The sequence below is a fragment of the Homarus americanus genome, unplaced genomic scaffold (assembly GCF_018991925.1).
Source record: "Homarus americanus isolate GMGI-L3 unplaced genomic scaffold, GMGI_Hamer_2.0 scaffold30108, whole genome shotgun sequence".
Taxonomy (NCBI): domain Eukaryota; kingdom Metazoa; phylum Arthropoda; class Malacostraca; order Decapoda; family Nephropidae; genus Homarus; species Homarus americanus.
Window position 1 is genome coordinate 3208629 of NW_024748109.1, and position 27508 is coordinate 3236136.

At 43.2% G+C, this 27508-nt stretch overlaps 1 protein-coding gene across 2 annotated transcripts in view; it reads left to right on the forward strand.

Annotated features, from left to right (window-relative positions):
• Window positions 1-27508, forward strand: part of LOC121880152 — a 144851-nt gene that overhangs the window by 63026 nt on the left and 54317 nt on the right. For both annotated transcript variants that reach the window (XM_042387243.1, XM_042387244.1), the window contains exon 4: window positions 10162-10324. In XM_042387243.1, the coding sequence (XP_042243177.1) occupies window positions 10162-10324 (163 nt within the window). The remainder of the gene's footprint in view (window positions 1-10161; window positions 10325-27508) is intronic.

Here is a 27508-nt window from a genome sequence, read left to right on the forward strand (position 1 = left end):
AAAATAATGAAATATCACAAAAATATTAATATTTTAAAGTATGGTCTCAAACAATTATAATGACTTTATTCGTTTAAATTGTATTTATTCTATTATACTAATTCCACTTATTACCAACACTTACAAGATGACAAGACCGTGGAACAGTTGACGGGCCGCCCCGGTTGGGTGCAGATGTACTGTACAGTACCGAGTTTTGTTACACAACTTTCCAACTTAACAATCCGTTAACCAAATATCTGTACGTCCCGATTCTTTCTGCTGTCTAGAACGCTTTATATTGTAATAATCACTGAATATTCAAGAAATTGTCGCCATCATCAGACTATTTCCATGGCGGAGCCTTGCACTCACACTGGTCAGTAACACATTGACTAAATCTCTGCATATTAACATTGGTAATAGTATCCCTGTCAGGCATGAGGGTGAACCCTGAGGTTATATCAACAAAGTTCCTCTTGGAAAAGGTACTTGGCCTTGGCTGATAAGGATGAGGATTGCTCCTGGTCCTGGGTGCAACCTGAAATTTATAAGGAGTCCTCGAGCCAATTTTCACATATTCATGTGGGGGGTTTTTTCCCCCACTTTCTGGGTTGGTGGGTGGTCGTGTTCCTCCTGTTCCACACACTACTCCAGTCCTGCCAACCTGACTGACCTGGACACAAGCCAAATGTTGACGGACACGAACATTCGTCACTGGGACCCTTGGCGCTCACCTGCTTGACCCCCTTCACTCATCTGTAGTTTCGAGTATGGACACCAGCAGCCTCCTGCAGATGAGGTAACTTCAGGGTGAACCACAAACACATGACCTGTCACTAGGCTAAATAAGCCTTTTATGACAAACCAACTTTGTCTCCGACAGTGACAGGTAATACGTAACTCCTGCGTCCACCATCTCTAAGAGAACAGTTGGTTTTACTTCCCGGCAAACAGGCGTCTCACATCAGCCATTGTTGACTTCAACGTATGAAACACTGTAGTAGGCTGGAAACCCTGTCATTATGACTCGGCCAAATGGTTATCCGCTCTACAAACTGAACTATTTACTTGAACCTTGTAGAAGCCACTACCACAGACACTCTCAACAGCATTAACTATCTTCACTACTTGCTCTTAACACACTAAATTCAGAGTGTCACACATTTGTCTCTGAAGCAAGACACAAATACGCTTACCTTTCTGACGAAGGTGCCAGGACCAAGCTGCTATGCATCCCCTCTCTCATAGTTCTCAGTGAACGTGACGAGGAGTTGATGTCCTAGTTAGACTCGTATCTTGCAAAGACTTGTCGGCTAAAGTCCAAGCCTGCCAAAAACAACCCTAAAACAGTAATTCGAACAACAAAAATACTGTTGAATTTGAAATGAGTGGACAAGTGTGAACAGGTGCTAATCGATCCATACGATGACGTGTATTAAACAAAATCAGTAGACCACAAGATGCCCTTTTTCCGGGGAATATCCCAACCGGGCAGAGGGCCTGGAGGAGGGGGTGTGATAAGAGTAAAAAGAAATTAAAAATATAAGAGAAAAATACTATATTAATCTACACCACGAAGATACCGGAAAACCAGCTTTTTGAGGTGAGACAGATAGTACGAGTATTTTAACACAGAAGAAGGCAGAACATTCCACAGTTTGGTTGTGTGACCGACATTCACATAGAAACGGTGGGCACCGCGGGCAAGACGAATGTTACGAGCCCGTGGCCTTGGCAGAATAATTGTGTCCTGAAATGTGCTTGGTGAGGGATTTTCTATTTTGGAAAGTGAAATTGGTAAATACTGTGCTTCATTACTATTGAATTTAACCAAGTTTCTACCTCCCCATTCAGAGATGCTGCACAGATCCGCAATGATAGATGAAACGATATCGGCTCTAAAAACAGATCATGCTTGAAAGTTAGTTAGAATGGAAAAATGTGAAGAAGAGTGAAGCGTAGAATCAACAGCTTAAGAATGGATGGAATTAGTCGTAGTGTGAAGTAAATAATTGATAAAAAGAAGGAAGAGAGTAGGTGAAAGAACAGAACCCTGTGGGACACCACTATTGGTAGAGAAAGAGCAAGAGATCAATCCCTCGACAACAACTGTTATGCTTCGGTTCTCAAAGAAGCTAGAAATTAGAGAACAAAGTGGGGCAGAGAAACCATAAGAGGGAAGTTTACGAAAGCAAAGACTTGTGCCATACCCAGTCAAATGCTTTGGAGATGTTGAGGGCCACGACGAAAGTCTCCCCATAATCACTAAGAGAGGATGACCAAAGATGGGTGCAGTAGGAGAGCAGATCACCAGTAGATCTCGCCTGGCGAAAGCCATACTGGTGATCCGACAAAAGAGAATGGCGTTCAAGGTGACGGAGAAAATGGGAGTTAAGATAGCTTCGAAAATCTTAGAGAGATGGAGTTAGGGCAATGGGGTGATAGTTAGAGGGATTAGAATGGTTACCCTTCTTCAGGACGGGCTGAACCAAGGCATGCTTCCAAGAAGAAGGAAAAGTTTGGGTTTTGAGGCAAAGACGAAAGAGGCGAGCAAGCACAGGGGCCAGAATTTCAGCACACTCCCTCAGAACACGAGGGGGTATTCCGTCCGGTCCATGCGCCTTACTCACATCCAACCTGGATAACACACCAGCAACCCTACGAGTGGAGATTATAGGAAAGTGCATAGTTTCAGTAGGAGGAGCTGGGGTAGGAGGGATAGAGTTGGAATCGTCTAAGGTGGAATTAGAGGAGAATAAGGTGCGAAAGAGGTTGTCTTTATCAGGGGGAGAGTTGGCTATAGAGTTATCAGGTCGGGAGAGAGGAGGGAGTGCAGAAGTTATTACAGATGTTTTTGGTTAAGGACAAGAAGGATTTTCAAGAGGTAGAGTTAGTCAGGAAAGCGGTCTTTCTTTTAAAATTCCGCTTGGCCCTACGAGGAATAACCTTACAACGATTCCTAGAAGTAATGAAAGAGGAGTGGGTAATAGGAGAAGGAGATAGTTTCATAACTTGATATGCCCGATCTGTCACCCTGCATGCAAGAGAGCAAGAGCGATCAAACCATGATTGTAAAGTGAAAGTTTTGGTAGAAGATGGGATAAATGCACCCATACCACCCAGTATAACCCCAACAACGCTGCCAGCACAAACCGAGGCGTCCCGAGTGGAAAAGCAACATTCATCCCAGGAAAAGTCGGAGAAGAATTCTCGCAAGGATTGCCAGTTTGCCCTCCGATAGTGCCATAGTTGGCATTTAAAGGGGAGGTGGTCGTGCCCAGTTTGGTTTAATAGAAATAAGATTGTGATCAGAAGACCCTAATGGGGCAGAAATTGAATGTGCCCCTAATATGCAGATGTGAACAACACAAAATGTAAAATGTGCGGCTAGACATATGGTCACACTCCAACGCTATAACTTTGACCGTGAGGAAATAGAACCTTTTAGGAATAAGTTTAAAGAAATTGTGTGTACAGTGGCACAGCACTTCATCTCTGATGGCAAGACGTTGATATATTACTGTATAACTGCATCTACATTTTGCCATTTTGCATCTAATAGATAAGTCAACTCTTATGTAAAGATCTTGATAGACAACGTCCCGGAAATATTCTAACAACGCCACAATATCCTGACCACCGGAGCCTGATGAAGACCTTTTGTGACCTCTTCTTCGTAATCCTTTTGCGTATCTCTCACAAGATGAGTATGGGATGAACAGTAAACTGCTTCAAAATTCAAATTGATTCCCAGCCCGCAGCACCACTCCCAACTTCCACCCCTGGAGTTTCTCAGAGGTAACCCCTCTGTTGATATGAAAATTCCCCGACTATATGAGGTCACCAGGACTTTGAACCTCGACCAGGATATTATTGAAGTCAAGGTGTTTGCCGTTACTCCCAACTTAATCTACACCTTCATAATACGCATGGATGTCTTAACGAAGATCGAGATGGTGGGTTCATCTTCCTGCATCTAGACGTCCAGGACACGCCTGCTAGGCCCCACGCGTTACTTGCCTATCTCCTGTGTGCAGGGATTCTCCCTTTGTCAAAGAAATTCCCGAAATAAACTCTACCCGTCATTTCCCCAAGATTAGAAAACTCATAAACAGTTTGTCGTCTGTAGTCTCACAAACTCTCCCCTGCCTGTTATTACCTTCTGTTTCCTTCCCAATCTGTGAACTGCACAAGACGGAGAACCAACTATCATGGCGCTACAAGTGTTTGGGGGGTTGATCACAGCGTCCGCTACTACTCGACGGTATCAGCTATTGTGCCCAATTCAAAACCGAGCACTGATAATTTCGGACCTATTTCCTTCACCTCTTGTTTCAGCAAGGTGATGAATTGGAATCAGCCTTTCTCTGTGTCTTCTGGACATGTTGTGGAACGTATCCACCATGTTAATTATTATATTGCTGCTGACTGAGGGACTGAAGAATGTTGTAGAACATATGCAGTCTTTAACATGGCTTCTAAGGATTATTCGCAATGATTTCAATCACTTTGGGGAACAAACTAAGCAGATAATAATAAAGATCCAGAATGATGAAACTGAGCCACATTATAAGACTGAACAGAAAAGAAAGGCTAAACGTAAGAAGCAAACTGATGAAACGTCTGTGCCCGAGCACACATTCACCCCCCCCCCCCCTCCAAGAGAAATTTAGGACTCAGACATTTTTAATTATATGTGATAGACTCATCATGGAGATAGAGAAACGATCTGTAGTATATGATCGTGTCCATAGTGAATTTGCTTTCATTTTTGATTGTGATAATAACAATCTGGAAGTCAAGAGTCGTCTAAAAAAAACTCATTGATAAATATAGAAATGATTTAGGAAAGGAGCTGGAAAATTAACTGATCCATTTCCATTAACAAGTCCCGAAAGGTGTCAAGAAACTAGAGCAGAAGAATGAAACAAGTACATCGAAGGATATCATGGATATTATGAAATAAATTTTGTCAGACGACTGTTTTCCCAATGTTGCTACTGCTTTCAGGATTTATCTAACAAGGCCACCATGTTCGGCCTCTGAAGGAGAGAGATCCTTTTCAAATTTTACTCTTATAAACAACGAGAAAAGAACAACAATGCATCAAGATCGTTTAAATGCATGAAGTCTAATGTGTATAGAAAATGAGTTTGTTAAAAATCTCGAATTTTCTTCGCTGATCAGAAAGTTTGCTGCCTCAAAAGTGATAAAGGTGAAAATGTGAGCTATAATGTAAAAAATGTAAATGTTTGTAACAAACATGGGGCCTATTACAACGTTTCTATTACAAATACTCTTGTTTTTTCCTTCGCTACCGTCTATTACTATTACAGTCATCTTTCAGTCTGTAATATTCTCATGCATTTAAACGATCTTGGCACATAGTTGTTCTTTACTCGTAAAATAAATAAACTCCCAGTAGATATAGTCAAAAGTGAATCATTAGGTCAGTTTAAAGTGAAACCAGGTAAGTATTTTTCTCTTATTGGCGACAAATAGAAGTGTAGTATTATTTTTAGTTTTTTCCACTTCTCTATACGGTATATGTATCTAGGATGAGCTCAGGCGTAGTTAAATCTAGTGTAGCTCCAGGATAACAGACTTAACCAGATGGGCTCAGTGGCCATTATCCAGTCTGTAATATTCTAATCTATTACTATTACTCAGTCATCTATTAATTTTGTTCACGAAAAATGTGGCGACTTGAAGAAACGTGAAATCGCGAAAAGCTTTGCCAAAGTCTAACATATAGTAAATATTTTAAGGCGGTTTTGTTATTTTTCCTCGGAGAAAACTACTGACTGGCAATAAAAATGTTTTAATTGTGAGGAAATTTCTGAACACCTAATAACTCAAGAAACATATCTGTTATTGAAAAGTAATAGACTATTATCTATTATTTTCACTTCTATTTCTTTTACAACCCCAAAATTGTGATATATTACCATTATAATTACCAAAAAAAAACTAATAGAATGTTACTGTTATGTACATATTACCTCATGTCTGGTTTCGCATGTAAATAAATTCTCTACCCTGTAATTTTTATTTATTTTTCAATCGAATTTCAGATTTTTTGTACTCTTTGTCCCATGATAATTCCACCATTTGTAATAAAACAATTGAGAACAAAATGTAAATTTAAAAAAATTAATAGTTAAGCCTAAAATTTAACCTGTTTGATATTTTATTTATCTTCAAATATGTAATTACTTTTTGAGAAACAAAGTTTAAAGGGGGGCCCCTAAAGTCTTAGTACCTAGGGGCCCCCGATGCTGTTAATTCGGCTCTGCCTCCTGCACCACTGCCTCTATTGTCCCATTGGAGGGGACCTGTATGTTACCACTTGTTTAAATACGACAATTCAGATATAATTGTGGTACATTACATCCTTACTGGTGTTGAGTGAAGCTGTTTTTTGACCCGCTTCAAGTTGGTTTTTACCCCAACGTGTTACAGCTGCACCACTCCGGCCATAATGAACTAACAGTGAAATAATTGAAGATCTGTAATCTCTCATACACGCGTAACATGCAGGGGACATGAATATTGTATCTGGGACGACGACCTGGTTAATGTTTCTTCGTTGAAAGTCTTAAGGGTCATACATGATGGTTCCTAGTTGAAAGATCTTTAATATATTTTAAGTGAATTATAAGTTTAATTGGAATTTTTGGTCGTGTTTTATTGTTTGTTTGTTTGTTTTAATGTCATTGTTAATTGTAGTTGTTTTAAATTATTTAGATGCTCCATTATCTAAGTCTTAAGCGCTGTTCACCAAACCTTCCTTACTATACTACAGAAGAGTACCGCCACTGCACTCAACCGCCTTTACTGCCACCGTGTAGTTTTAGGGTTAGGTAGTTAAGAAGGAATGTATCGTTTAATAATGTATGCATGCATGTATAATAGTGTATTATTATACGTATTCGATGGTTCAGGAACGATACAGCCGTACAGAGCCACAACTAAATATGTAAGGGTGTACGCATATTCGCTCCAAAAAGTATCTTTACAATTTTGTATGAGACAATATATATGATAACTTATTATTCATTGCTTTCATTGACACACACACACACACACACACACACACACACACACACACACACACACCCATAGCGGCAAATGGGGGCGACCTATAACGGGCTCCATTGATAACCCTGAACACTGTGAAGACGACCTCTGACTGATTTACCGGACATGCTGATTGGTTCTCTATACGTTCATATCCCTTATAACCTCGATCCTGTATGTTTTAATACCACATTATACTATTAAATCAAAATGGTTCACTTGACTCAACAGATTACACAACATGGCAGGTTGAAAATTATGACCCAGAGACCCTTTAGAAGTTCGGGGATGATGGCATGGTCTGATTTGATGAGGCTGTTGTTGTTACACAAGTGTCATTAACTTAACTAGACAGCTTTGGAACATGGAAGACACTCCTCTATAACCTGACGCATCACCCCAGAATACAATGGTCATGTTGCTGCCCATGTATGGTTGGCCAAGACCATTACTTCAGTGTTATCTTCATGTGTCCAAGTCGATTTATCTTTTATTCTGTTGTTGCGATACACTGACTTTGATTACGTGATCGTTATACCTGAGAACAATGAATGAGTTCACGTTGATTATTACAGATATCGGTATAACATCCTGTGTTCCTTGTACCGAGGCTTCTTGTTTACCTACGTCGTCACCAGGTGTTGTATACTGTCTTAGTTAACAGTGTTATCGCCGCTGGCTTATAATTGCTGGTGTCAGTTGTTGACGATCGCTGCCCACCTCGAACAATCATTGGAGCTCTCACCCCCACCACCCACACGGCCTGTTGCCTCGTGAGATGCGGCGCTAGGAGGGGCGGGCGGTGTTTACGGATAGAGAGTTCTGATTCTGCTGAATGCAAAGGGTGACGTGGCTCTCATGACACAGATCGCTCTCCCCCACGCGACCTGTGACTTCGCCAGATGCGCCAAGCGGTGTTGACGCCTGGCACCCGGGAGTGTTATCACCGCTGGTGTCAGTACTGACGAGTGAGTATTGGCATATGAGTGCAGTGTTTACGGAGAAGAGGTCCTGATTCCGCTAAAATGAATGGCTTAAAAGGGTAGCGTGGCTGCCTTGACTGGAGGAGATCGCTCACTCCAGTGATGCTGTGAGGACCAGCCCTCGAGTGATGCTGTAAGGGGCAGCCTCCTGCTCGCACTGATAAACACCACACAATCCTGTCCAAGAATTTGTGCCGAGACAATTTACACAGTACTGTTGTCTCTTGGAACACCATACTGATCTGCATTGACCCGCACTTGTAAGTACAGCATAAGTGAAGACATTCCCCTCGGTACTGAAATATTGTTGACTAATTACGTCTACTCGTTTCTGCCTAACTTGGAGTAATAAGACAATGCAGAATGAAGCAAAGCTAAGATTAATAGAGTTATGAACTTTGTATCATGTCACTATGCTCAAGAAACAATTATAATTAAGACAAATTGTGTGAGACTAACTAATTATGTATCAGATAGATCACCATGTAATACTAATGAACGCCTTGTTCTCTGCAGGTTTTGACCACATCAATAAATATTGAATGCGTCAACAGGCGAGTTTCAATCATTCCCTTTGAATTGCCCGTCACCTGAACGTCCTTATTACCAAGGCGTTTATAGTTAGTTATGTGTGTTACCTTAGTTAACAGTGTTAGTTATGTGTTACCTTAGTTAAGTGTTCGTTATGTGTGTACTGTACTGTGCTATACTGTACTGTACTGTACTGTGCTGTACTGTGCTGTGCTGTGCTATACTGTACTGTGCTGTGCTGTGCTGTACTGTACTGTACACTTTATGGTGAAGCTCATCATCACCTATACGTCACCAACAGTTAGGTGACGAAAGGCTGACCATCTTGTCTGGTTAGTTACTGCTGGGAGGTGTGTGTCTCCCGTTGTGTTTGCCTGGTATAGTATAGGTCTTACGTCTTCTTCCCTTCAACACTTGAGGTTAGTTACAGTACAGTCTTCAGTCGCTGAGGTTTATACTGTATAATATACCGGCTGTATATCATATTCTTTAATTGTTATTGGACTAGTGTAATTACTAACTTTGCCTACTTGAAGATTTTAGTTGTTAAAGCACAGTAATAACATTATGACGTCAAGGCAACCAGAGATTAATGTTTTATAATTACGGAACTAATGAACGCGCTTAAAGACCTTAATATAGGCGTTGAAGCGCATTTATCTATATACAGTATAGTATAATAATGCAGTGTGTGTGTGTGTGTGTGTGTGTGTGTGTGTGTGTGTGTGTGTGTGTGTGTTTTGAGATAGAGCTATAATTTGGCAGGGACGTGCGAATGGCCTTGCACTATCTCGTGGCCCTCCAAGAATCCCCACCTGCAGGTTGGGTCACAGTTTTGAAGATATACCTGTACTGCAGTAGGGAATAGTCGCGCACTATCCAGTCCCTCCACCTGGGCTAAGTCGGGTAACTCAACTATAGTATTTCCACGCTAACCTGGCCCCTCGTCTATAGCTACAAATTGCTGTTTGTTTCCCCTGAGCGTTTTGCCTCCCCTCGGACTGTGCACATACTGTATAAGCCCGTATTTATATCGACCTTTTATAATAAATATTAAAAATTTTCTTACATCCTCTCTGAAGTGCTAATGTCTTGAAATGATTTGCATTTTGATAATCCTCATATTTAATATTATTTTAGATAATAACAGGTCTGCTTACCAATTGTGAACACATTTAGTTTGAGTTTTCTATGAACCAATGAGCTATTAGTATAGAAGAGGGGCGGGGTCTATGGGCCAGGGTAGTGTGGAAAGGGTATAGTTCTTAGACATTACATAAGATAATAAAGTTTTCATATTGTGCAAGTTCATTCTAGTGTACTGTATATATTCTTGAATCGTGAGGGCAGGAAATATTAAAATGATAGATAAATTCATTGTCTTCAAGACGGCAGAAGAGGTGGCAGGTCATTCAGTGGTTGGCGGCATTGCGTCAAATAACGATAATTATAAAGTTCAAAAGGAACTTACAGCACATTTGATACACAAATACACAAATATGTTGTATTAACCCCACTAAATACCAGATCCTTCCCGTCATTCTTTTACTTGAGGTTGACACACAACTTATCTTTAAACCCACAGGCGTGAAGATGAGGTTCCGAGGCGAGTGTTGCATCCACTTCACTGAATACCCGAGGAAACTGCAGAACCTGAGGAAAAACAAGAAGGAGAGGCGGAGGAAGCAGGAGGAGTGTGCTGGGTCTGACTCCTGCTCACAAGCCAAGTGGTCGGCGCGCCAGAACGGGTAAGTCCTCCCTCCCTCCTTACATCACTTGTGTAATAACCACTTGATAAATTCTGTCTAAGTTTTACACGCAGTATATTCTGTCATCTATATACATTAAGCTGCTTCGTAAATTATATAAGAAACTATAACACCTGTACACAGGCAAGTCAATAGTGCCGGGTATCAAACCCGGACCACCACGAATGACAGGCAGGAAACTCGTCCACTGAAAAACGCTAGGCTAAAATCTACCCCACCTTAGCTACTCTCTTGTGGGTCAGGCTCCTTGATCACTCACTGTGAGCCGAAGGGCTGGGGCCCGACGAGGGTATTAAAAGGACAGTCACATGATGTCATGAAGTGACGATGCCATCAAAATCGTGACGTCACAATGCCATCAAAGCCATGTGTGTGTGTGTGTGTGTGTGTGTGTGTGTGTGTGTGTGTGTGTGTTCGAAGGTTGGCTATCAAAAACTGGTTTTCCAGCTTTTAGTTCAGCGCATAAAAGGTTAGATCAGTCAAGAAATTCTCGACTTTCTCCATCAGCAGACTTTGTGTTGTTTGTTGACATCAACCACATGCATGAGGACTACAGGAAGAAATATAATTATAGAAATATACTAGACGTTGCAGATAGTTGTGACCCATACAGTTCACCCCAAACACGACTCCCAACCACTAAACAAGTTAAAATGATGTACCTAATATATATTTAATGTAATGTTTGTTAATAATTGTCTTTTCTCCAAGTTACTTTTTGGGGGAGGCTACAGGAAGTGTATAATGTGATTCTTCAGCCTCTTAATGTGTATACCTACTTTGGCTATACACTGTGACCGGCTTCTGTCATATGAACCCGAGTCTTTCCTGTTTACGAGTTTGGAAAAGTTGGACGCATCAAAATTATACAATTATTATTAACTCAAACAAAGAGAAACAACCTAACATTACCAACTTAACATTAACAAATTAAATTAACCTTACTCAGTCTATTCTGTGTGTGTGTGTGTGTGTGTGTGTGTGTGTGTGTGTGTGTGTCGCTTACACGAAATAGGGTTAATTTCCTAATTGCGACAAGTTTTATGTATGTTTTTCTTTTTAACTGGCCGTATACGATCATATAGATCATCATACATACAAGTGAATACTTTAATAGAAAACCTAACCTAACCTAACATACTTGAGATACAATTCGGTTGTCTTGTGATGGTAAACAACCTCTTAAATAAAACAGAGTAGGCCTTATATATGATTCATATTAATTCCATTAAGTTGTAACAATAATCAGCGTGGTGAAGTAAACCATCTTGTGTATTGTTAACAAAACTTACACGAGTCAAGACTAATATATAAATCTGAACTCAGTAAACACTCAATTTTATCGTGAAAAGGTTAACGTAATATATTTACTTTTATGTGTGGTATATTTATAGTTGAACTTATGATAAAGTATCAGATATAAAAATAAATACGGGAGAATGTACCGCGCCTCGGCATGACCGGTAATAACCAATCACAATGTGGAAAATTTTGTATGAACATTTTTCACATTTCTGATTGGTTCCTCTACACAGAATTTTTAACTTTTAAAGTGAACTGCAAGTATCAGGTGCGAGTCTTTACGTCGATCGCTGAGGAAAAGTGAAGTGATATAAGGAAATAACAGTTTGTCATCAACACCAATACAAGACGCTTCTTAGACTTGATCACCGTCACGTGTTAAGGTTTAGGGTAATGGTGTCTCTTTGTTCACACCCATAGTAATGCGATTTTCTTTTCGGGATTGTCAATAAATCGTTTGCAATAATGTATAAATATAAATCTGGTGGTGACGGGACAAGGACAAAACACCTTCGAATTTAAAAAAAAGTAACAGGTAGGCCTTGGTCTCGACGCCATAGACATTTTAACGAATTTACAAAAACCTTAACCATATTACGCCTAATTGTAGCAGGAACGAACCAGTTAGTGATACGAGTCCAAGTTTGGCTGAAGTATAAATTTTTTTTTTTTCTTAGTAACGCCAAATTCTGTTGTATGTTAAAAGAAATATTTAATTGAAAATACTATAGATAACGAACCATTATTAAGACCACGAGTCAACCAAACATGTACAGTATGTTTATTTCAGTGATACGTGTCTATTGTTCTCCGATATTCATTTGTTTTTGTTGTCAGTTCGTTAAAGTGAACGGGATCAGTTACCTTGGCTAAACAGTGATCTACAGTACATCAACAACATTGTCACAGTAGTAAGGTTTTCGTGTCATGGTTCAAAATGTGTCTTGGGTGTACCTGTGTCTTGGATGTATGTCTCTGTGTCTTGGATGTATGTCTCTGTGTCTTGGGTGTATGTCTCTGTGTCTTGGGTGTATGTCTCTGTGTCTTGGGTGTATGTCAGTGTCTTGGGTGTATGTCAGTGTCTTGGGTGTATGTCAGTGTCTTGGGTGTATGTCTGTGTCTTGGATGTATGTCTGTGTCTTGGATGTATGTCTGTGTCTTGGCTGTATGTCTGTGTCTTGGATGTATGTCTGTGTCTTGGGTGTATGTCTCTGTCTTGGATGTATGTCTTGTCTTGGGTGTATCTGTCTGTGTCTTGGGCGTATGTCTGTGTCATGGGTGGCGTCTCTGTCTTGGGTGTATGTCTGTGTCTTGGGTGTGCATAGTCTGTGTCTTGATGTATGTCTGTGTCTTGGGTGTATCTGTCTGTGTCTTGGGTGTATCTGTCTGTGTCTTGGGTGTATCTGTCTGTGTCTTGGGTGTATCTGTCTGTGTCTTGGGCGTATGTCTGTGTCATGGGTGTATGTCTGTGTCATGGGTGTATGTCTGTGTCATGGGTGTATGTCTCTGTCTTGGGTGTATGTCTGTGTCTTGGGTGTATGTCTGTGTCTTGGGTGTATGTCTGTGTCTTGGGTGTATGTCTCTGTGTCTTGGGTGTATGTCTCTGTGTCTTGGGTGTATGTCTCTGTGTCTTGGGTGTATCTGTCTGTGTCTTGGGTGTACTTGTGTTGTTATACTAACGGTTCGCCTACCAAGGTCATTAACATACGAAGCATAACTTGTTTTGTGTCATATGTTCACCACTAAGTTCACTTTATACGTATTTTATTAAAATGGCACGACATAAAACCAATTCCTTACCAAAGACGCATTTAACAACTGTTCCTCCGGTAATATATGGAGTAAAAATCACAGATGGCATCAATTGCTGTCTGGCACACCGAAAATAAGCATATGACCAAGACAATGTACCAGAGCTCAGTGGCCCCTTCCTACTAAAATTGAATATATTTCAGTAGGTAGGTAAACTATATTAACCGGTGTTGTGTAAGCGGTCATGTCGTCACGCTATATAACCACAGTTTACCTAGTATAACGCCTAGGACTTGAAGGCAACACAGTAGGAATGCTGTAATAAAAAAGTAGTATTTAAACTTCATTGTTACTTTTGTTTCTACTTCACCCTAACCTAACCTAACCTAACCTAACCTAACCTAACCAACTTGAGCTCAGGTAACCTAAGTTAAGTTGATCTAACTTAGCCCAACTTAACCTAACATAACAATCTGACCTGACCTGACCTGACCTAACTCAGCTGGCAAGCCACCCGCAGGCTCACATAGACACTCATTTACATAAACCGTATGACACGAGCATATGGCATAATTAGTATCTCAATTTGGTATATTATTCAAGCGTTTTATAAAATTTTAAAGAACGTTTCCAACTGTACACTATCAACGTATTGTTATTAAGACCGGTAAGGGCAGTTCGGTTATTAAAAAGAACCCCAAGAAATGTATAAATAATCCCACATTCAATACAATATTACAATTAATTATTGAAGTAAATTGGGGTATTTAAATACATTTCAAGAAGAGACTATATACGTATATCATTAAATTAACAACAAAACAAATACAAGAAACAAGTTAAGACATTTGAATATTTGAGTTGACATTATGTCAAAGGAAACTGGTGCGGTGTGTGGTAGGCGGGAGCAGCTGTCAACACATTCACCACCACTCGTACGTTGCCGTAACAAAAGCTTGGCAATCAAGTGGTGAGACGCGGTGCTGAGGTCATGACTGTCTTGATAACACCAACGGCCGCCCCTCCATCACTGCCTGGGTCTGGGTCCTCATGATTTTCAAAGTTTCGTATGTTATTATTTTCCTCGCAAGGCACGTGAGAAGATATCTAGTTGTGGCAATGGTTCAGAGGTTGTTTTTGGTTGTAACCTTTGTGTCGGAGCTTTAGAGAGATAGTTAGATGCTCCCCGACGTAATGAATTACAAGAAATTAAACGTATGCACCTCTAAGAATCGTTGCCCTCTATCTCGGTGATGAAGGACGCCATATATTCCTGGCCGGGCTACCTGTTGATCCTTACTGAACTATTTAGTGTTACACAGAGCGTCAGGGCCGCCGCTACACCACCTTCCTAGAACACTTTGAGCTCTATACAATATGAGTGTCATTCTGACCGTGGTCATAATTTCACCAGATTTCACCCAAACACTAATTTCTCAGAAAAATAGACTCTTTTTTTTTATCAAGAGACACGGATGGAAATATTAAACAGCGTCTTGCAGAAGTTTTGTTGTATTTTCTTTAAAATTTAAGGACTAGGGGTACTTCTGTGACACATGAACGGTGTAGACGTGGGGTGTACGCCTGATAACGTTGTCATCATACTACTGTTCTTCTTACCACTTAGTTTTTACTTTAACTTGAATATCCATCATTGTTATGCATTACACTAAATCACAATTCTAGATAGGACTTTATTTTGAGTACTGAGTTTTTCGGTGAACAACCAATCCGTTTTGTGGTGATTTTCAAGATCACTTTACAACCAAACCAGAAACCTGTCAAAGCTGCTGAGTACAGCTGTGGCAGCGTGGCAGTGGAGCCCTGGAGGAGTGATGGTGCTGTCTGCATACTGATGCTACTCACAGGAAACAAAGAGGCGTGGCAATGAAACAGAGAGGGAATACAGAACTACTTGGAAATATCCAGTAAATCCTTCCATCTGCAAAATAAATATATTGCACTCAATGTTGCAGAGCTGAATATGTTATACTCTGCTTTTTTGTTTCATGCATCAACACATTTTCATTTTTCGTTTTATAGTAATAATGGCTAATAAATTTCAGCGTATATACTGGTAAATTCCTTGGTGGTGGTACTGACCTTCAGTGTACAAAACTGTAGGTTGCCAGAGTATATATTAATAATTCTCAGGGTTGTGTTGTTGTGTACGATTATTGAACCGAATAAATCCTGGACCAGCGTACACCTCACTCTCGTCTCCTCCTGTTATGGATTACTAGAGGTGATGTTGTCGAGTTTGCTGTATTCTGCGTTATTACGGCGGCAGCATCCCAAGTGTCGACAGGCAAACCCTTGTCGACGGGCAAGCCCTTGGTGTCGGCCGACAGCCCGGGTGTCGATCAGCAGCCCTTGAGTGTCGATCAGGTGCCCTTGAGTATCGACTGGCAGCCCTGATTATCGATCGGCAGCCTCTGAGTGTCGACTGGAAGCCCCTCAGTGTCGACCGACAGTCCCATGCGAAAATTCTGTTTAGATCTTCCTCTAGTTTTGCAGAGTCTTCGTCAAATTTAATTACACCCCCTATTTTAGTGTCGTCAGCAAATTTACTTATGTTGCTGTCTACGCCTATATCTATGTCGTTTATTTATATAAATAGTAATGGTTCAAGTAATGAGCCTTGAGGTACTCCACTACTGACGTTACCCCAATCGGAATTGGTGCCATTAATGCCGACTCTCCGTTTCCTGTCCTGTAACCACACCCTAGTCCAGTTATATTTACATCTCCAATTCCATTTGCCTCCACTTTACGTATTAGTCTTTTGTGGGGGACCCTATCGAAGGATTTACTAAAGTCGTAGTAAACCACATTATAATCGTGTCCGCCATCCACTGATTCGAGAACAGTTGAAAAGAATGATAATAAATTTATCAGACATGAACACCCACTTGTGAAGCCATGCTGGGAATCATTGATCAATTTGTGTTTCTCGAGGTGATTTCGAATTCAATTTGAAATTATTGCTTCCAGTAAGTTGCCTACAGTTGATGTTAAACTAACCGGACGGTAATTAGAGGATAGTGATCTATTTCCCTTCTTGAAAATCGGTATCACTTTCAATATCCTCCAGGATTTTGGCATTTCCTTACATTCCTTTAATACTCTGGCAAATATTTCGTCGGGACCTGGCGACTTATTAGGTGTTAGTTTATTTATTTGTTTACTAACATCGTTACTACTCATGAAACTGGTGCTTTTCTTATCTCGGTCTTAACCCGACTGGGCAATACTTTATAATTTACTCGGAGGTAAACGTCATCACGATTGATTCTTCTACCTATAGCCTTCCTTTGTCTAATAATATTCGTTAAATAATTATTTATCCATTTGGGGTCATTGTTATTTCATCTGAGTTTTCTGCATGGTGTATTCTGCCTATGTGATTAAGTAACTTATTATTTAGATTGTTATGGAACTAGTCAACCTCATATCGTTGTCAGGTCACGTCGTAACGTGGGTACATTGTGAAATCACGTTTACCACCTTACGTAAAGGTCATGTAATTCACCCCCAAACGTAATAGCCCTTCTCTTGGCTGCCTTTTCAGCCTATCAAAGTTTCCCCTTCTGAAATCTGGGATTTTAATGGAATTTTCCTTGCAACAGACATTAAGTTCTACTTTGAATCTCACTTCTTTGTGATCACTGTTAGCTATTTTGCTCCCTACCTCGACATTACTAATAGGATTTTCCCTGTTTGACAGAGCTAAATCTAGTATATTATTACCCCGGGTGGGTTCGGCTATATGTTGATTTAGGAAACAGTCCTGAACTGTTTTAAGAAAATTCTCTGTTTCTGAGTTACCCTTAAGGTCGGTTCAATCTATTTGACTAAAGTTAAAGTCGCCTACTATACAGACTTTGCTATGTCTGGATGCTCTGCGTATTTCATCCCCAATAAGTTGTCTATTAGTCCTATCAAGATTAGGCGGTCTATATATTACTCCTATGATTTTCCCTATCATCGGTTAATTCTATCTAAATTGTTTCTGTATTCAGTTCAGTTTTTATTTCCCTATTGACTTCACACTTCAAATTATTCCTGGCATAAATTGCTACCCCTCCAACTTCCGTAATCTGCCAATCAGTCTGAAATAATTTGTAACCTTTAATTTTGTATTCGACAGGTAACTCGCGTGAGCCTTTTTTAAAGTCGTGATCTTAAGTCCCTTCTCTGTAGCGTTTAAGGTTTAAACTTTCTGCCTAATTTAGCTTCATCATCATTCCTATCACGATTTATATGTAACCTTTCGGTTTGTCTCCCCGCACCCTACGCTCACATGTTCCCCTGGCAGATTAAAGACTTTGAAATCTTTTGAACTGCCCTCTCGAGAAAGCCAGCCGAGATTGCCAACCTATCCGTAGATAAGTGCATCCCATCCCTAGCATAAAGGTCCTTTCTACCGTAGAAGTTGTCCCAGTTGTCAATGAATGGGCCATTGACACCAACTGCCCTTGACAACCATTCATTACCAACTCTCCTTCTAGGCAGGACACCACATATGATAAGGATCCCTCCCTTCCTCATAATCCGGGTCAATAACTGCCTTGAACTTATCAAGGAAAATACAACACGGAATCTCATATAGTGAAACATGAAACACAGAATCATCGATATTGTACTAAAACACGAAGAATACAACAGGGAATCAAACACACTGAAACAGGGAACATTAAACAGGACTGGAACACCGTCTCAAGGAAACTTTCAGCACCGTGGTCTATTTAAATCTTTAATTAAGATGTTCTGACGGCCAGAAAATTGGCTCCCAAGAATAGCGTATCAACCACGAGTGACCGAGACAGGTTAATATTGCCCACCCCAGAGACACTTCTGTTGGTACCTCAACCATCACCCTGGAGAGACACCTGTTGGTACTTCCACCACCACCACCCCGGAGACAACTATTGGTACCTCCACCACCACCCCGGAGACACACCTGTTGGTATCTCCACCACCACCACGGAGACGCACCTGTTGGACCTCCACCATCACCTGGAGACACACCTGTTGGTACCTCCACCACCACCACCACCCTGGAGACACACATGTTGGTACCACCACCCCAGAGACACTTCTGTTGGTACCTCCACCATCACCCTGGAGACACACCTGTTGGTACCTCCACCATCACCCTGGAGACACACCTGTTGGTACCTCCACCACCACCCCGGAGACACACCTGTTGGTACCTCCACCACTCACCCTGGAGACACACATGTTGGTACCTCCACCACCACCACGGAGACACACCTGCTGACAACACCACCACAGACACACCTGCTGACAGCACTACCACGGAGAAACACCTGCTGACACCACCACCACAAAGAAACACCTGCTGACATCACCATCACGGAGAAACGCCTTCTGACATCACCATCACGGAGAAACACCTGACATCACCATCACGAAGAAACACCTGCTGACACTACCACCACAAAGAAACACCTGCTGACAACACCACCACGGAGACACACCTGCTGACAACACCATCACGGAGAAACGCCTTCTCACATCACCATCACGGAGAAACACCTGCTGACAACACCATCACGGAAAAACACCTGCTGACACTACACCACAAAAGAAACATGCTGACAACACCACCACGGAGACACCTGCTGACATCACCACCACGGAGAAACACCTGCTGACATACCACCGGAGAAACACCTGCTGACGTCGCCACCACGGAAAAACACCTGCTGACACCACCACCACCACGGGGAGGCACCTGCTGACATCACGACCACGGAGAGACACCTGCTGACACCACCACCACCAGGAGACACCTGCTGACACCACCACCACGGAGACACCTGCTGACATCATCACTACGGAGAAACATGTGGTGACAACAGATAAACTGGCAACTCAACTCAACTACAACCACAGCTGCCACAAGATTCACACATCAAATTTTCTTCATTATTTAAACAAATTTACGTACATTTGGATACTTCTCATGATCTAAAATAACGATGACGTGTTTATTATTATACAAATGATACCTTTGGATTACTTATTATTGATCCTTACTTTACCAAGTATTGCCAGGTAAAATTGCAATTACGAGAGCCAGGATGGGGTCAAAGGATCTTCATCTGCTCCATAGGTACAGAAAGGATCATGTTCCATAGGTACAGTGAGGGTTATGCTCCACAGGTACAGTGAGGGTATGCTCCACAGGTGCAGTGAGGTCAAGTCACAGGTACAGTGAGGGCCAGCTCTACAGGTACAGTGAGGGTCATGCTCCAGGGTACAGTGAGGGTCATGCTCCACAGGTACAGTGAGGGTCATGCTCAATAGGACAGTGAGGGTCAAGCTCTACAGGTACAGTGAGGGTCATGTCCATAGGTACAGTGAGGGTTATGCTCCACAGGCAGTGAGGGTCATGCCCACAGGTACAGTGAGGTCATGTCCACAGGTACAGTGAGGGTCATGCTCCATAGGTACAGTGAGGGTCAAGCTCTACAGGTACAGTGAGGGCCATGCTCCACAGGTCGTGTGGCAGTACCCGGAGAACACCTCTGATGTTCGGTGGTCACACACGACAACAACCCAGACACATCCTACACAAGCGGGCGTTGAACAAGAGCCACGGTGGTAGGAGACCAACACCTTCACTACAGTATATCGTGATCTATAATCCTAATCTAGGAATATTGGTGCGGCTCGGTCGTGAACATTATCTGCCCATTGTTTAGTTGGTAAAGATACGGTTTGTTTGCATGAGATGATACACTTTATATGTTTTAACCAAGTGTTTGTACTCTAATGATGTTTACTTATTTCAGAATAAGGTAAAATTAAAATTAAAAGGTGTTTATAGGGCATTTTAGTAGTAAACATTGAAGTAAGAATTTGTTCCCAGTGCGTGAACATCAGTTACATGAATGTACAATGTTGGAAGAGTTCCACGAATAAACCATTAAAGAATTATTTTTTTTTTTAAACATGCGTCATGAATTAAACAAGCATAAAGTAACCAAAATGTGTCTACGCTTGGATGGTTAAACTCAGTATGGTTAGGTTAGTTTTGGGAGGTTCGTGCCACTTAAAAGGAATGTTTAGTGAGCATGTTATTAGTCTTTTTTTTTTTTTTACGTCTTGCCAACCATCTGGTGAGTGTTGTGTCGTGCTGCTGACACTGACTATCACACGAAGGTTTTATGTTTTTGCCACGTTGATGAATAATTGCTAAGCTGAGTCCGTCGTTAAGAAACCGAGTCAACAGCACGGAAGAGTGACCGAGTATCCTAAGGCGAGGTGTGTGAGGGACACTGAACCTAAACTAATTATATTTTTAATTCTCTTTGATCTATCCTTGTCTGTACACTACCAGCCTTAGAGAGAGAGTTGTCTGTACACTACCAGCCTTAGAGAGAGAGTTGTCTGTACACTACCAGCCTTAGAGAGAGAGTTGTCTGTACACTACCAGCCTTAGAGAGAGAGAGGAGTTGTCTGTACACTACCAGCCTTGGATAGAGAGAGGAGTTGTCTGTACACTACCAGCCTTAGATAGAGAGAGAGAGAGGGAGATGTCTGTACACTACCAGCCTTAGGGAGAGAGAGAGAGGAGTTGTCTGTACACTACCAGCCTTAGGGAGAGAGAGAGAGGAGTTGTCTGTACACTACCAGCCTTAGGGAGAGAGAGAGAGGAGTTGTCTGTACACTACCAGCCTTAGATAGAGAGAGAGAGAGGAGATGTCTGTACACTCAGCCTTAGGAGAGAGAGGGAGCTGTCTGCACCACCAGCCTTAGAGAGAGAGTTGTCTGTACACTACCAGCCTTAGAGAGAGAGTGTCTGTACACTACCAGCCTTAGAGAGAGAGTTGTCTGTACACTACCAGCCTTAGAGAGAGAGTTGTCTGGCCACTACCAGCCTTAGAGAGAGAGAGGAGTTGTCTGTACACTACCAGCCTTAGATAGAGAGAGAGGGAGTTCTGTACACTACCAGCCTTAGGAGAGAGAGTTGTCTGTACACTACCAGCCTTAGATAGAGAGAGAGAGAGAGGGAGATGTCTGTACACTACCAGCCTTAGGAGAGAGAGAGAGGGAGTTGTCTGTACACTACCAGCCTTAGAGAGAGTTGTCTGTACACTACCAGCCTTAGAGAGAGAGAGGAGTTGTCTGTACACTACCAGCCTAGATAGGAGAGAGAGAGAGGGAGATGTCTGTACACTACCAGCCTTAGGGAGAGAGAGAGAGGAGTTGTCTGTACACTACCAGCCTTAGAGAGAGAGTTGTCTGTACACTACCAGCCTTGGAAGAGAGAGAGAGGGGAGATGTCTGTACACTACCAGCCTTAGGGAGAGAGAGAGGGAGTTGTCTGTACACTACCAGCCTTAGAGAGAGAGGAGGAGTTGTCTGTACACTACCAGCCTTAGGGAGAGAGAGAGGGAGATGTCTGTACACTACCAGCCTTAGGGAGAGAGAGAGAGGGAGTTGTCTGTACACTACCAGCCTTAGAGAGAGAGAGAGGAGTTCGTACACTACCGCCTTAGATAGAGAGAGGGAGATGTCTGTACACTACCAGCCTTAGGGAGAGAGAGAGGGAGTTGTCTGTACACTACCAGCCTAGAGAGAGAGTTGTGTACACTACCAGCCTTAGAGAGAGAGAGGAGATGTCTGTACACTACCAGCCTTAGGGAGAGAGAGAGAGAGGGAGTTGTCTGTACACTACCAGCCTAGAGAGAGAGTTGTCTGTACACTATCAGCCTTAGAGAGAGAGAGAGGGTTGTCTGTACACTACCAGCCTTAGATAGAGAGAGAGAGAGGGGAGATGTCTGTACACTACCAGCCTTAGGGAGAGAGAGAGAGAGGAGTTGTCTGTACACTACCAGCCTTAGAGAGAGAGAGAAGGAGTTGTCTGTACACTACCAGCCTTAGATAGAGAGAGAGAGAGAGGGGAGATGTCTGTACACTACCAGCCTTAGGGGAGAGAGAGAGGGAGTTGTCTGTACACTACCAGCCTAGAGAGAGGGAGTTGTCTGTACACTACCAGCCTTAGAGAGAGAGAGAGAGAGAGAGAGAGGGGTTGTACTACCAGCAGAGAGAGAGAGAGAGAGGAGTTGTCTGTACACTACCAGCCTTAGAGAGAGAGAAGGAGTTGTCTGTACACTACCAGCCTTAGAGAGAGAGAGAGGAGTTGTCTGTACACTACCAGCCTTAGAGAGAGAGAGAGAGAGAGAGGAGTTGTCTGTACACTACCAGCCTTAGATAGAGAGAGAGAGAGAGAGGTTGTCTGTACACTAGCCTTAAGATAGAGAGAGAGAAGGAGTTGTCTGCACTACCTTAGGGAGAGAGAGAGGGAGTTGTCTGTACTACCAGCCTTAGAGAGAGAGAGAGAGAGGGAGTTGTCTGTACACTACAGCCTGAGATGAGAGAGAGAGAGTTGTCTGTACACTACCAGCCTTAGAGAGAGAGAGAGAGAGGAGTTGTCTACCAGCCTTAGAGGAGTTGTCTGTACACTACCAGCCTTAGAGAGAGGGTTGTGTACCAAGAGGAGTTGTCTGTACACTAGCCTTAGATAGAGAGAGAGAGAGGGAGTTGTCTGTACTACCAGCCTTAGAGAGAGAGAGAGAGAGAGTTGTCTGTACACTACAGCCTTAGAGGAGTTGTCTGTACACTACCAGCCTTAGATAGAGAGAGAGAGAGAGAGGGAGTTGTCTGTACACTACCAGCCTTAGATAGAGAGAGAGAGAGGAGTTGTCTGTACACTACCAGCCTTAGAGAGAGAGAGAGAGAGAGAGAGAGAGAGGGTTGTCTGTACACCAGCCTTAGAGAGGAGGAGTTGTCTGTACACTACCAGCCTTAGATAGAGAGAAGGAGTTGTCTGTACACTACCAGCCTTAGAGAGAGAGAGGGAGTTGTCTGTACACTACCAGCCTTAGAGAGAGAGGAGTTGTCTGTACACTAGCCTTAGAGAGGGAGGGAGTTGTCTGTACACTACCAGCCTTAGAGAGGAGGGAGTTGTCTGTACACTACCAGCCTTAGAGAGAGGAGAGAGAGAGAGAGAGAGAGAGAGAGAGGGAGGGAGTTGTCTGTACACTACCAGCCTTAGAGAGAGAGAGAGAGAGAGAGAGAGAGGGAGTTGTCTGTACACTAGCCTTAGAGAGAGAGGGAGTTGTCTGTACACTACCAGCCTTAGAGAGAGGGAGTTGTCTGTACACTACCAGCCTTAGAGAGAGGGAGTTTTCTGTACACTACCAGCCTTAGAGAGAGGGAGTTGTCTGTACAGTACCAGCCTTTGCCCTCGACCTTCGGTGTACAACTATCATGGTCGGTCAGTTAGTCAGGACAGAAGGGCGTTCGACTGACTAACTCCACGAAAGCACATTCTCTAATATTGTATTTCCGCCATGGCACTCGACACAAAGTGAATCTTGATGTCTCGTCCGTGATAATGACAGCGCGCCGTACGTGACTGGCCGTGGCTGGAGGGGGTCAACTACCACCACCCCTTGTGTCTAGGAGAGTGAGTCAACACCAAAGGGGCCTTGGGGTTCAGTTTAGGAGCCAGGTTAGATTAAGTTAAATGAGGTTAAGTTTGGTTAAGTTACGTTAAGTTAGATTAAGCTCGGTTAGGTTCGGTTGGAATTTAGGTTAAGTTAGGTTGGGTTAGATTAAGTTAAGCAATTTTGGTTAAGTTAGGTTATGTTCGGTTCAGTAAGGTTAGGCTTTATTTGGTTAGATTAGGTTAGGTTAAAGGTTCAGACTGTACCACCCTACACATACTATATGTGTGAAGTATGAAGCGGTAGCCAACACACGCAGGTCATACTACCTTGTCTCGCCTCCCACACCTTCGTCGGGATTTTCTGTGACGCTTTATGTCTCATAACCCAATTAAGAGATATGCCTAGGTCGAATGAAAGAGAGGTGCCTAGGTCGAATGAGAGAGAGATGCCTAGGTCGAATGAAGAGAGAGATGCCTAGGTCGAATGAAGAGAGAGATGCCTAGGTCGAATGAATGAAGAGATGCCTAGGTCAAATGAAAGAGAGAGAGAGATGCCTAGGCCAAATGAAAGAGAGATGCCTAGGTCGAATGAAGAGATGCCTAGGTCAAATGAAGAGAGATGCCTAGGTCGAATGAAAGAGAGAGAGAGAGATGCCTAGGTCAAATGAAAGAGAGATGCCTAGGTCAAATGAAGAGAGAGAGAGAGAGAGATGCCTGGGTCGAATGAAGAGAGAGATGCAGGTCAAATATGAAGAGAGATGCCTAGGTCGAATGAAGAGAGATGCTAGGTCGAATGAAGAGAGAGAGATGCCTAGGTCGAATGAAGAGAGATGCCTAGGTCGAATGAAGAGAGAGAGAGAGAGATGCCTAGGTCAGATGAAGAAGAGATGCCTAGGTCGAATGAAGAGATGCCTGGAGTCAGATGAAGAGAGGAGATGCCGAGGTCGAATAAAGAGAGAGAGTGCTGGAATAAAGAGAGAGATGTCAGGTCGAATGAGAGAGAGATGCCTAGGTCAAATGAGAGGAGAGATGCCTAGGTCAGATAGAGAGAGATGCCTAGGTCAAATGAGAAGAAGAGAGATGCCTAGGTTGAATGAGAGAGAGATGCCTAGGTCGAGAGAGAGAGAGATGCCTAGGTCAGATGAGAGAGAGAGAGATATGCGAGGTCAAATAGAGAGATGCAAGTCGAATGAGAGAGAGAGAGATGCCTAGGTCAAATGAAGAGAGATGCCTAGGTCAGAATGAGAGAGAGAGAGAGAGAGAGAGAGAGAGAGATGCTAGGTCGAATGAGAGAGATGCCTAGGTTGAGATAGAGAGATGCCTAGGTCAAATGAGAGAGACTGGGTCAAATGAGAGAGAGATGCCTAGGTCAAATGAGAGAGAAGATGCCTAGGTTGAATGAGAGAGGAGATGCCTAGGTTGAATGAGAAGAGAGATGCCTGGTTGAATAGAGAGAGATATGCCTAGGTTGAATGAGAGAAGATGCCTAGGTCAAATGAGAGAGAGAATGCCGAGGTCGAAGATGAAGAGAGAGAGATGCGCGAGGTCGAATGAGAGAGAGATGCCGAGTCGAATGAGAGAGAGAGAAATACGTGGGGCGGGTTGACCTCATTGGCCCTCTGGCGTCAAACTTGTTAATTGGTCAGCTCGTTTATTGATTACTGGGATTGGGTGTGTATGTCTGGGAGGGATGGGGCTCACCCTGGCCCTGACGAGGAAGAAACGGGAGAATTCACGGTATTGTTCCACCCCACTCCTCACCAGGTAGCCCTACTAGTGCCTACACCTCACCTCATCACAAAGCAGCCCTCTAGTGCCTCCACCATAATCGTGTGTGTGTGTGTGTGTATGTAATAATTGACGGTTTATTGAAAAAGTTCTGCAGCCCGAGGCTGAAAATATACATTGGACATAAATGACATTACATACATTGGTGGTTTAACAAAAGCCTTCATTAGAGAAAGGTAAAGGAACATACAGTGAACAAACAGATTAATGTAGGTGTTGAACAGCAAAAACGTAGTGTAGTAACTCCCTCCCAGATGGTGTTAGGAGGACCTCACGTGGTGTAGTAGTTCCCTCACAGATGGTGTTATGAGGGCCTCACGTGGTGTAGTAATTCCCTCACAGATGGTGTTATGAGGGACTCACGTGGTGTAGTAATTCCCTCACAGATGGTGTTATGAGGGGCCTCACGTGGTGTAGTAATTCCCTCACAGATGGTGTTATGAGGGGCCTCACGTGGTGTAGTAATTCCCTCACAGATGGTGTTATGAGGGGCCTCACGTGGTGTAGTAATTCCCTCACAGATAGTGTTATGAGGGGCCTCACGTGGTAGTAATTCCCTCACAGATGGTGTTATGAGGGGCTCCGTGGTGTAATTCCCTCACAGATGGTGTGTGTGTGTGTGTCTGTGTGTGTGTGTGTGTAGTCACACACAGGGGAGGAAAACAGGGGTGGAAATGCGTCTAGAGTGGCAGCATTATGTTAGTGTTAAGGTGTAAGCACTGCTTGCTCCTTTCGCTTTCAGCTGCTGGCTAGCCCTCGTGGCGAACAGGAAGCAACTTGAAGTCCTCCTGCCAGTACGCCTTCTCACCATCAAGACTCCCTGTGCCTCCTGGCAACACACAGTGGTAAGTGCCTCGTGGGCCCAGGCTAGATCAGCAGGATCTGGCGTAGCAGTTGGCCCAGAGGGCAGCATAGGCCCACTGGCATGTGAACACATTCTGCCCCAACCACCGCCCCTACCTTGCAGATTAACCTTGGTAGGCATAAGGCTACGGGAGTAAACCTCGAACAGAAGTATCTGCGGTGGAACCCCGCATCAGGCAGACATGCTTACAGAGCTCAACAAGACCCCAACGGAGGTGTAGGCTGAAGAGGTGACCACCAAATGGCGACTACACTGGCAGACGAAACAATGCCTGATGGACATGCTTCTAAGGCAGAAGCAAAAACTGGGCTATTGGCAGTCCATTGGGACTCCCTCTCCTAGTCGTTGCCACACTAGCACCACTGGACCAGGAAAAGGGAGGAAGCCAAGTTGTGTGGTTGCAGCCTGCGCTCCTGCCTCACCACATAAATCAACTCCGTGCAGCCATCATCCAGTTCATCATACCCCTCATCATCATCAAAACCCTACCTAAAGTCCTGGCGACGGACAGTGGCGACTGGGACAGGCAGAGATGACTGCCGGGAATCTCTGGTCACAACTCTGCACATGGGCGGCACAGATAAGATGGTTGTTTCTGCACTGGGATCTAGGCAGCAGTGCAATCCGGTTCTGTCTCTGGCGACTGAGCAGCCCTTTCGAGGGAGCCACTCTGCTCACCCACATGAGAGGGGGCTGGAAGGTGCTAAACGCCTGCCTAAAACCAACCTGACTGGGCCGCCACGCAGTAGGAGTCATCCTTATGCAGTCAAAACCAACCCAAATCACAGATGCAAACAAAAACCATACAACCTCTTATGGTCACTGCATGGAATATCAGGACCCTTATGGATCTAGCCAAATTCGTGTTAATAAAGAAGAACTGCACCTTGTGGCAAGAGCTGGCAAGTATAGCATCGACCAACCATCATCGAGTCCGGCTTCCAGATGAGGGCAACTCCAGAATGTG